At 32.9% G+C, this 12485-nt stretch overlaps 1 protein-coding gene and 1 long non-coding RNA gene across 3 annotated transcripts; both read left to right on the top strand.

Annotated features, from left to right (window-relative positions):
* The first annotated feature begins 442 nt into the window (after positions 1–442).
* On the top strand, positions 443–2543 carry LOC106306015. Of its 2 annotated transcripts, XR_001263102.1 has the most exons (6): positions 443–597; positions 723–1080; positions 1156–1437; positions 1567–1877; positions 1954–2060; positions 2172–2543. It is a non-coding gene; the product is annotated as an uncharacterized LOC106306015 (long non-coding RNA). The 2 variants fall into 2 exon arrangements; XR_001263101.1 differs by having other exon boundaries at positions 447–1080.
* A 1840-nt stretch (positions 2544–4383) lies between these two features.
* On the top strand, positions 4384–5199 carry LOC106303014 (transcription factor bHLH28-like). The gene has a single exon (XM_013739392.1). It carries the CDS (start codon positions 4384–4386, stop codon positions 5197–5199), a length of 816 nt encoding a protein of 271 aa, XP_013594846.1.
* Positions 5200–12485: the final 7286 nt, after the last annotated feature.

Consider the following 12485-nt stretch of genomic DNA (forward strand, 5'->3'; position numbering starts at 1 on the left):
GTTTGGTCTTGTACATAAAAACTATTATATATGATTTTTCAATATTAATTTCTCTGGGCACCAAAAAGAACACTCCGTCCAATTTGATTTGATTACACAAAGAAATGCTTTTGAATATTGGGATTCTAAGACCATGAAACCGGACGGTTTATAACAAGTTTCGGTTCTTTTAGCAAAAAAAAAAAAAAAACAAGTTTCGGTTCTTCGAACGGTTATAAATAAATTCCGGTTTACTTTGATTAAACTTTGTTCGGTCCGAATGCTACTTAACACCGTACCATCTTATACAATAAAGGAGACTTGCCTCTCTCCTTAGAGTGCCACGTCATTGAAGAAGGAGAGGCAAATCAGGACACGTGTCCGATTCTCTAAAAGCGATTGTAGTTCTCGATTTATAATTTTACACGATTTGTACTTGCATGTTGGGCTATTATTTAAGAGCTTAGCCCAGTAAAATAATAAACATCCGACCCACTAATAAAGTAGGTTACAAGCAAGCGTCTTCTACTTCTTCATTGTCGACGCAACCATCAAATCTTCTCCCCTCAATTCCGTCGATGGAGTAAATCAGTATCAATGGCGTGCAATTAATTCACCGTACTTTCTCCTCATCAATCCAGACTTTTCACCTCCCCCATCAACCGAATCAGCTATATATATCTTATATATATATATGTGGTCTCGACCAATGATCCCACTCCTTTGCATTCAATCGGTTTTAGTCTCTGTTTTGCATGAACTCCATCAACGGCGACTTCCCACCTTCTTCTTGCTGATTCGAAAGCTGGATGTTGACTGATAAGGAAGGCAGGGGCGACGAGGATGGCTTCCTCATTGGGTTGTCTCACCGACTCACTCCCTCAACTTAACACTTCCTTTCTTCAACTCCAAGTTCGAGTTATGGATGAGAAAGTGGATGCTCGATCTATTGCTTTATGTTTCGATTTTGATCTAATCCGACTTATTTCATGGTTTCTCAGATAAGGATGAGAATTAAAAGAAGCACACACCAAGACCAAAACGCTAAGGCTATCTCTCTTTGAAAACGCTAAGTTCTTGCAGCAACGTCTCACCCATTAGGTATATGAAAATCCATTTTCGCTTTTGCTTAAAGCATCTAACTTGAAGCTTGGATTTTGTGGTTACCCTTCTTAGCTTTCTTAAGGTTCACACGAAAACGTAGACGAGAGCTGGTGCCGCAAGAACTGCTAGACAGACTGTGCAAGAGCTCGAATGGCTGTTTGACAAGCACAAACCTCTTACGAATCATACTATTGCGAGAACCCTACAACTAGAAGTTCCTTGAATGGCGATTACTCAGCTCTACTGCTCCAATTTGAAGGCTGGTCGTTGCAAGGACAGAGGTGTTGGGAGGCGAGGAATGTTAAGAAATCCGGCGAGCTTATGGGTGTGGATTTGGTGTTCCTCGATAAGAAGGTAAAGATCCTTGAAAGGTTTTATTGTAATTACTTTAACATCTTGCCTTTATATATAGTTTTTTTTTTTGTAAACGATTTGTTGCCTTTATATTTACCATTGAGACCAACGAGTTCATCCTTTTTTCAGCTACCTTGATCCACGGTTCTATACTTCTATTGGTGCTCATAGACTTAACACTTTCAACCACTTGCTGAGGGAAGGGGTCATCTATGAGTCGAGCAAATTCCAAAACATCAACATGAACGGCTACAGGCTTACCATCTGCAGCATCAGCAGAAACATATACATCACGCTGATATTGTACATAGGAAGTGGATAAGTTTGAGCTTTGATAACTCGAGTTGTACATCGCTTAGTGCCTTATGAAAGGAGATGAGCATGGAAGCAGCAAATGTGGAAGCTCTAGACGAGGCCACTGCTCTAAGAGAACGTCAGATGTATATTTTTGTATTTCATTTGACAGCCTCACTTAATAATTATTGGGCATTTAAAAGCCATGTTTGAAATTGACAGGAAATATCGGGTAGGAAATCAGAGTGCCTCCTATAAGTAACAGGGTTGCAGATATCCCTCCTGGGAAAATATGGTCACAAACCCATTTATGGATTTCCTTATCGCAGGTATTTACTTATCTTGATCACTCTCTTTCAGTTGATAAACACATACTAGCAAGAAAAAGGCTCTATGATGTGTAAAGTATGAGTCTTTTTGATGTTGTGTTCAAATTGCAGGGGATATTTTAAATGCGGTAGCAAGACAGATTGTCCTTATAGGAACCACGTAGAAAGATGTTTGGAAGATCCGGCAATGCCGTAACAACATAACTTTCATTTATCATCTGTGTTCTCTCCAATGTGCATGATGATAGATGGGTCTTGATTCTGCTCCAATATTGTGTGATAAAATGATGGAAGCAGTGCTTTTAGTTCGGTGGATTTGCGCATGAGAGAGTTTACTGCTGTTGGTTGGTTTGGTTTAAGGGGTAAACGAAGGATTTGTAAAGACCTTTGTTCTTATTCCTATCAAGTTTATTTCTTTTAATGATTCGCAATTTTGTAGCAGGGTCACAAAGAAATCAAATTGAGTAAACCAAACAAAGTATATATCCAGATCATTTGATGTTTTTAATAACACGAACCAATTGGTTTAAAACTAAATTAAAAAAAACACACACTGAGAAACCAATGTAGCTTGATTAGTTAAGAATAAGACTAAGTGTTTTCCTGCACCAAGTAAGGAATTTTTTAAATCTAACTTATATTTAAAAATAAATTTTATTAAATATTATAGATTTTACTATTTTTTACTAATATTTAATATATATTTGATATATATTAAATAAATTTGTATCAAACTAATAAAATGATATAAAATTGTATAATTATAAAAAAATTGGCCTAAACAATATTTATAAAATTTGTAGATATATAAAAAACTAATGATCTTACGATTAGATATTTAAATTTTTTTTAAAGTTGTAGAAATTTTTTAAAACTTTAGTAATACAAAATAATAATATTTTGAAATTTGAAATGTTATATTTGAATATATTTATTTTATAGATGATGTATGAGTTATTACCGTATTTAAAAAAAGTTTACCAAAAAGAAATATCAATATTGAATGTAATATATGAATTATTATCATATTCTAATAAATTTGCCAAAAATATAAATCAACATTAAATGAAATTATCTATGTCATATTTTTTCTAGAAGCCATGTTATCAATTTCAGTAATCATGTCATATTTGTTTTGTTAAATTGATTATAAAAAGGACATGTGGCAAAATCAGTTCGCAAATATAGTCCGGGGGATATTAATGATATAAAAATATTGTCACTAGGTAATTCAAACTTTCGAGAACCCCTATAATCACCTCCATCCGTAAACGAAACCATAGCTTCCGTTAAGACAAAAATTCAAAAACAGTTAAAAATTTTGCGACTGCAATGAATAGTTAATTAATTCTCAAACATCATAACCAAACTTCGCCCATCCCAATTATATTGAATCAACATATTATCATAACATTCTTACCAGGTAAATCACCTTTTAACTGCTTCAATACAAATTAACGAATAATATGTGATCAAAATGGATGTTGAATACTACAAACAAAATACAGTCACGAACTGATCTTTTCATGCTTCACTTAATACGAGTATGTGGAGAGTGTGGCTGCAATATCAAAAACACACTACAACAAACATATCAACTCTGCAGCTATGTTCGTGTATACCACAGACACGAACGTTATACTAAAAACAATCTAATTCAAGCCAATTTTCACACCTCAAGCTCTAGCCGCCGACCAATTTTACATCGTCTCCAATACAAGCATAACGGCCAACCCCACATCAACATGGGTTCAGAGAAACTAACACTGTGGATTTGACTTTTCTAAGTACCCAACAAACATAACCCAAAACAAACAACTACTCCAACAACTTACTAATAAAAAGAGATAAATGGGTTTCAAAGCCACCACCATGGACACTTAACATAACTCGAATGCACAATGGTAACTTTAACTGCAGTTCGGCCCACACCGACATATACGGTCATATAAAACATTAACGATCAAACCAACAACAAATTCCAATGTCACAAGACATCTTACAACCAAATCATGGACATCCCCACCTAGCAATCTAAGATTAGTGATCGTACACTCATGACAACACTATAAAGAAATAAAGTTTTATCACGTACCCAAGCATCACAGACACAACAAAAACCAATCACTCACAACAAAGACGTACACAAATAGACACCATATATAGACCATACGAAAAGATGACATCCCGCGCTCCCCGCGGGCACACCCCTAGTTGTTTATAAAAGACACAACCCATATATGACTTCTGATTTTCTCATGTAACACTGTTTCTAATACTTACTTTGTTCAAACATCAAACACCATTTATCTTACCGGCAACAATGAATCTCCTGAACTCCGATGATGCCTTATTAATGATTAACACTTTATTGAACTCCTCCGATTTGTGGCCATTAGATCCGGCGAATCTCAGCCAGCTGCCACTAGCTCCGACGGCCATTAACTCCTCCTCCGATTTGTGGTCATATGTTCCGGCGAATTTCGGCCAGATCCAGTACGAGGAAAGCAACATTTCAGCCAGCGCCGTAAAACTCGAGGACTCGGCTCACTTTAACATTGATACCAAAACGACGCCGGAAAAGAAACGCGGGAGAAGACCGACGCACGGTAGAGAAGAGCCGATGAACCACGTGGAAGCCGAGCGGTTGAGACGCGAGAAGCTAAACCAGCGGTTCTACGCGTTACGAGCGCTTCTGCCAAACGTAACGAAAAGGGAAAAGGCGTCGATACTTGAAGACACGGTTACGTACATTAACGAACTGAAAGTAAACGCGGAAAACGCTGAATCGGAGAAAAACGCGTTTGAGATCCAGCTCAACGAACTCAAGGAAAAGATCGCAGGAAGGAGAAACGGGAGTTCTAGCGTTTGTGGCGGCGGGGAAAAGACGCCGGAGATTGAGGTGAAGATCGACGTGAAGGTTATGGATCGTGATGCGCTGATTAGACTGGAGTCGAGCAAGAACAACCATCCTGGAGCGAGACTAATGAATGCGTTTATGGATTTGGAGGTAGAAGTGAATCACGCGAGCATCTCGGTGATGAACAATCTCATGATTCAACAAGTGACGGTGAAGATGGGGTCGAGGGTTTACAAGCAAGAGCAGCTCCGGGACTTGTTGTTGTCGAAGGTTAATTAGCGATTAATTTTGGGATTTGTTGAGGTTTATGAGGTTCAAATTGTAATTAAGCAATTGTACTTTGTTTGTCTCATCATGCTTCCCAGCCGTTTGGATTAGATTTTGTGTACGTCCCCTTGGTAATGATATGGATATGGATATGTATACGTGGTACTCATAGATTCACTAGTAAGCCCCCACAAAGAAGGATAAGCCATAGCTAACTAAAAATCTAACCGCTGGTGAAAAATGAATTGGTTGCGACGTGGTTGGTGTCGGAGATTCTTCTTCCGAATAATTCTTGGCCCACCATAACAGGATGTCGCTTCATCATTTTTAATGGTTTTTACTATATCAACAAATATGGAGCCAATAAACCCCAAATGAAATCTAAAAAGGCATCTGTAAAAATCTTGGCCTGTGGTAGGGTGACAGGTCGGAGATATGATAGGCCAACAACACATTTTTAAATTATTTTCCTTTTTTTCCGAGAGAAAGTTTTTTTTTTTTTTTTTTTTGTTCAACCTTCGAGAGAATAGTTTGCTGATAGAACGTCGTCAGTCACCTATATTTAACAACTTCTTAGGCTTAGTTAGAAGTAAAGCTACAAAGTAAGATTTGTATACGTACACTTGAACATATGGCAAATGACTTAAGGAAGAAGGAGAGATGTGGGACTTGGCTCAAAAGGATGAGAGCCGGATGGAATGGAAGTGAAAGGTATACTCTTTGTATCTAAGTTAACTATCTGTACTTAATTTCAGTTTGTGCCTTTGGTTAGGTGAAAGATTAGTTTAGGCGATTATTGGCGTAAACCAATACACATGTCTCTGTTATGCACGTGTGTAAGAAAGTCTGTAAAACGGCTAAATTATAAAGTCATTTTCACTTATAATCCTAATAGATTTTTTTTTATAGAAAATGTAATCCTTTTTTTTTTGAGCAACAGAAAATGTAATCCTAATAGTTGATTGTAAGAGAAATGCACATATTGGACCGTCATGAGATTTCACGAACTATAGACAATTTAGTTAAAAAAAATGGAGGAGATTGGTTGGGCTTTATCTATCTACTTTAGCTTTATTTTTTTCTAAATCATTAAACTTTACCAATCATGCTTTATCTTTACTTTTCAAAGCTAAAGCCTACATCAAATTTCTATTAATTTTTACCAATCATGCTTTAGCTTTATTTTTAAAGATACAGCAAAAAAAATAAAACAAACTTTTTCTTATGTATTTTAGTTAAAAAACTTACATCTTTCATTTAGAAGCTATAGAAACTGTAAAATAAAAAATATCTATAATATTAAATAAATAAGATAATCATAATAAAAAAAACATCTATAAATATTTTAGTCTAATTTTGGGTGCTTTTAAATTATTGAAATATTTTAAATAATATAAATATTATTTACATATCACATTTTAAATAACATAAAACTTTGATAATTTTAAAAAATATTAATATAAATTATTTTAAGTGATAAAAATAATAATTATTTTATATATACATCACATATTTTACATATTTTATTTTAAAATATCTGCAGCCTATAGCTTACAGCTACAACAAATTTAAGTACAACAAAACTCTCTGCAAAAATAATCAACAGTAGCAACTTTACAGCTACAACCAATTTATCTACAGCTAAACTTTTACAGTTAAAATTCTACAGCCACAGTCGAATCAATCATAACCAATATCTTACGGTTTAAAGATCTATTTTGATGCGTGGCTGTGTGCTAATGCTATCTTTTAAAGTTTTAAGGGATTCTAGACCACCGTTTTATTTTGTAAAGAAAGTTTATATTCGAGTTTTAGTTGTTTTAGTGGATTGTTGGAAATTACTAGTTCTGAAGTAGCTATCTGACACTGAAAAGTAGGGGTGGACACTTCGGTTATTTTCTCGGTTCGGTTTGGGTTCGGTTCGGTTTGGTTAGTTCGGTTCTATTATTTCTCCAACTGAAATAAACCATAGTTAGTTTGGTTTGGTTCGGTTCAGTTTGTGTTTGGTTCGGTTTATATTCGGTTCGGTTTATATTTGGTTCGGTTTATATTTGGTTCGGTTGGGTTTTGGATCAGTTTAGTTAGCCTTCTTAGTTAGGTTTTTCTTAGTTTATTTTTAAGAGAAATTATGTTTTAAAACATAAATTATGTAAACGTAAACTATGTGAACTAAATTCAATATAAAACTAAAACAAAAACCTTCTAAAAGTCACAAAAAGTATATAAGAATTAAAACAAATGAAATTTTTCTAAAATAAAAAAACTAACATCATTAGTAATGTCTCTTATATCTTTATTTAAAAGCTTGCAATGAATCATCTTCCATGTGACGCCGTGGAGAAGAAATTTTGTTTTTAATAAAATTTGTTTTAGGTTTTATATAAAAATATAAAAATTCAGACTTTTCTATTTTTTAAATCAAATATTTTAATGATTACATATTCGGTTAGAAGAATATATGTTAATTAATGAAAAATGGAAAATATTTGGTTTGGTATTAGAATTTTAGTATATTGGTATTACTAATATTTTTAATTTAAATAATTACAAAAACACATTGGTTTCTCGGTTCGGTTCGGTTTAAAACCGAACCATACTAAACCATTCGGGTTAGGAAAATCTTCAACTGAATGGTTTGAAATAGACTTTGGTTCGGTTTGAATCGGTTTCGGTTCGGTTGGTTCGGTTTGACTCGGTTCGGTTCGGTTTTTTTCACCCTTACTGAAAAGTGAATTCTGAATGAACGATATCTCATGTTTTATTTTTTTTCAATTTCTTCTTTTATGTTTTCGATTTATCACAAGTATCATAGTTCTCAGGTTGGATATGAATAGTATCACTGGATAAATAATTAACTCTCAGAGGATCCTTATGGTCCTATCAATAGGAAGATAATTCAAAAACTACTCTCCCTAAAAGATTATCTTTTATCCCGACACTACCATAATTAGGCGTGAGACTTATTATCAGAGATCCGGATTCGATCCGAGATCCGCTCCGGATCCGCTCTAAAAATAGGATATCCGGGGTGTCCGGATCCGAATCCGGATAGTAAAATCTTGGATCCGTGCAAAGCGAATCCGGATCCGGATATCTTAATTTTTAGGTCCGGATATCCGGATCCGGATCCGTATTTTTAAAATACATTAAATTTATAAATTTTATTAATATTTATATTTGATATATTAATATTTATACATGAATTAATCTTATAATATTATATTTTAGTTTTTACAATATTATAAACATATATAAATATTTAATTTATGTATTATATTAAAAAAATTAGTATTTTTTGTTAAAAAAATTATTTTTAATTATTTTGACGGATCCGGATCCGGATTCGGATATCCGCGGATAATAGAATATCGAGACGGATATCTGAAACCCGGATATCCGGAAACCACGAATCCGGATCCGGATATTAAATCCACGGATCCGACGGATCCGGATCCGGATACCCAAAATTTCCCGGATATCCGGATCCGTCCCAGGGCTAACCATAATAACATACTAAGGTATTGATCCTTTGATGAGGTCTTTCATTCATCCACCAACTAAGTTTCCAATAAATATCTCCTTTTGATTGCTACAGAGTTTCTGAAAGAAAAATCTGTCATCACCAACGAAAAGTCGGTCTAATCTCTAATGGCTAAAGCTCTTGTATCCCCTATATATTATTTGAAAAGCATTACAACTTCTTTTTGTACCCACATGTCATCGTTATGATGATTCTTAGAATCATTAGAAAAATATTTCGGTCTATAATTACATAATAAGCTATTTATTAAACTAACAATAATTTCATCATTAATGTATTTTACTATTTCTTTAAATAAAATTTACGGAATTGGCTAATGTGACTAAATTATATACGGCAATTAATGATTTTGAATAATAAAGATTTGATAAAAATTAGTGAATCTTCTATAATATTTGTTTAATTTTAAACTATTAAATAAATTAAACAACCACAATAACCATATAATAAAAATTTAGATTTTTCTGTATATGTTATATTTTGAATTTTTAAAAGCACATATAAATTACTAAAACTGTTAAAAGTCTCACATTCAAATTTTGTGATCCGTTCAAAATTTTTGTCATGTCAAAATACAAATGATTACAAAATTCTATAAGTAAAAAACCTAATTTAATTAATTATTAAAATTAATATATATATATATATATATATATATCATTTTAAATTAAACTATAAACCATATAAAATACATAAATATTTTAGTTTCAAAATTTACTTTGAACAATTTTTTTGATAAAAGTTTTGAACGAACATTGACAATTTATTTTTTTTTAAAATATAAGTTACTAAAACTATTAATTCCACAATGAAAATTTTGTTATCAGTAATTTTAAATTTTTTTTTTGATGAAATGTTAAATTTATTGATCATCTTGGAAGAAATGTTATGTATATCTATAAGGAATTTGCTAACTGAACCTTATTAAAGAATCAACAAATTAGGAAAGCCTATGAAAAACTATAGATCACTTCTTTGCAAGAGCTCCAAACCGTAGATCACTGCTGGTGGGAGTGAGCTTCAAACTATCTGCACATAAGTCCTTTCAACTTCGGCTTGAGGAAATAATGGGTAATTTAAATTTTTTTCTATAAAAGATACAAATGATAAAAAAAAAACTATATGAGTAGAAATCATAATTTAATAGACATTAATATTAAAAATATACTAAAATATATACTATGTATGTTAGTATCATTTAAATTTAATTACATATCCTAATAAAATACAAGAAAATATTTTTTGGATTAATAAAATTGAATTATATGTTCGCACTAATTTAATTATATATTTAATAGTTACTGACTTTTAATTATTTAATATATATTTATTATTTCACAATATGTAAATATATTTAATACATATAATATTTTTTATATATAATATTCATTTCGCGCAAGACACATATCTTAACCTAGTCACCAATTAAAGGTTTAAAAATATCAAATGTTTAATTTTCTCTGATAGGTTTGCTCTCCTAAAAAGGCTAATTTAACATGATATATATATATATGTTATAAACGTGAAGAAAACAATGTCAAAATAATACGCACCGAAACTTGATATTTTCCGTTATGTGGAGCCCACCGTCACTATGCATGCACATTAACTTTCTCTTTTTCACTTCTATATAAACGATCGTTTCGATCAATTGTAATACACCATCATTTCTTCCCCTTATAACACATTATCTTTTGTTATCAGTGTTATCTTCTTTCCGCGGGTATAAAATTTTGCCCTTATTTAAAATTTCTCGATACTATAAAATTATAAGTTATTTTATAACACGTTATCAACACGATCACTCTGCGATTCGGTAAAATTTATATGTATCATATTTACTCTGCTATAATGGCCGGTGTACCGCCTATATTATTATTAATAATTTTATAGTGGCTGTTTTAATTATTATTATTTATCTATCTTAATGCGGGCAGTATGTCGTCTCGTTAATAAACCTTGATTGCTAATTACACTATAATTATTGGCTTGGCTGTGCCGCCGCATAATTTATTTAATGTTATAATTTTTATATCATCATAATATGATTGATATTTATTTATTTTATTATAATATGATTATTATATAAATGTTTGGTCACCTATATAAAATATTATGAAATTTATGGAATTTGGTTGACTGATTATTACAGTATTTTCAGATTGATTTTCGATTCATACAATTTAATCCCAACGGTCACAAAGAAAAAATTTTAAAATTTTTACCCTTTTCAAACGGTTATGAACATTGTTTTTTCATCTATAAATACACTCATACTTCACTCATTTACTTTATCCAAAATATTTCATCTTCTCTCAAATATTTTTAAATCGTTCCATTCCGGTTTTCCATTGCAAGAAAGATGATTCGCATATTTTTGGTTGTATGTGCAATTCTAATTTTTGCTTCTATGTACGGTCTTTTTATTGAAGAATTTGCTCCTGAAGAATTTACGCTTAATGTTGGTTTACTTTTCTATGCGTTGTTTCTCCTTGTAATTGCGTGTATTATTAATATAAATGGTTCGTTTTAAAATTACAAAATTCTAATAAAATATATTATTTTATGTTTTAGAAATACAAATGACAAACATCGAGAAACTTCAGTTCTCGGCTCTGAAAATAACTGGCGAAAATTACATCGGATGGGTCACAAATGTGAAACCTTACCTTGTAATGAAAAAGATAACCGAAACGATAAAAATCGGTAACAAATCGTCGCTCGAGCATATAGCCGAAGCGATAATCTTCCTGAAGAAGCATTTAGATGAGAATCTAACGCATGACTATGCAAGCGTAGAAGACCCAGCTGAACTGTGGCAAGCTTTAAAAGAAAGGTTCGATAACCAGAGAAAAGTCAACTTCCCTCACGCTCTATAAGAGTGGAAAAATCTGAGGCTCCAAGATTTTCAAAAGGTTGAGGATTACAATTCCGTTGTCCTGAGGATAGTTTCACTCCTGAAATATTGTGGTAACCCTGACTCTGAGGCAGAAATGATGAATAAAACGTACAACACTTTCCACAAACAGTTTCACTTCCTGCCCGAAATTTACAGAAAATGCGGGTACATGAGATTTTCTGAATTGATGGTTGCGCTCATGTTGGCTGAAAAGAACAATAAGTTCCTGATCAAAAACCACAATTCCTAACCTACGGGAGCCAAAGCATTTCCTGAAGTAAATGCTACGGCGATAGAATGGAGCCAAAGCATTTCCTGAAGTGAATGCTACGGCGGTAGAAAATTCGGAAAGGAGGAACCAGACCAACCGAGGTTATGGTCGCCGTTTCAATAATAAACGTGGAAAAACTTACAATCCCAAATGGAAGGGATCTAACAATTGGGTTAGATCCGGACAAGTTTCTAAGGGTAAAGAAACTCAATAGGATACCACCCAGAAGCGTGAGACAGTGTGTTACAGATGTGGCTGTAAAGGACATTGGTCTCGTACCTGTCGTACTCCTCCACATTTCTGTAAGTTATATCAAGAGTCTACAAAAGGCAAAGCTAAAGAAGTGAACCTCACTCAAAAATTTGAAGGGACATCGTACCTCGATGCCTCCGACTTCGCTAATGAGCTGGACTAGATTACTCCTGAAGAGAACCGAAATGCCTATAATAAGACTATTGAATAGTTTTCAATATTGTCATGTATAATTATTACATTTTATGTCTTAATTGAATAATGATGTTTTAACGTCACTTTAATGAATAATTATTGTGTGTTTCCTTATATGATTATTATATGAATGAATTTTG

This window comes from Brassica oleracea, chromosome C7 (assembly GCF_000695525.1).
Source record: "Brassica oleracea var. oleracea cultivar TO1000 chromosome C7, BOL, whole genome shotgun sequence".
Classification (NCBI taxonomy): Eukaryota; Viridiplantae; Streptophyta; class Magnoliopsida; order Brassicales; family Brassicaceae; genus Brassica; species Brassica oleracea.

Coding starts and splice junctions, on each gene's coding strand:
- LOC106303014 (XM_013739392.1), top strand. CDS start 4,384: ATGAATCTCCTGAACTCCGATGATGCCTTATTAATGATTAACACTTTA.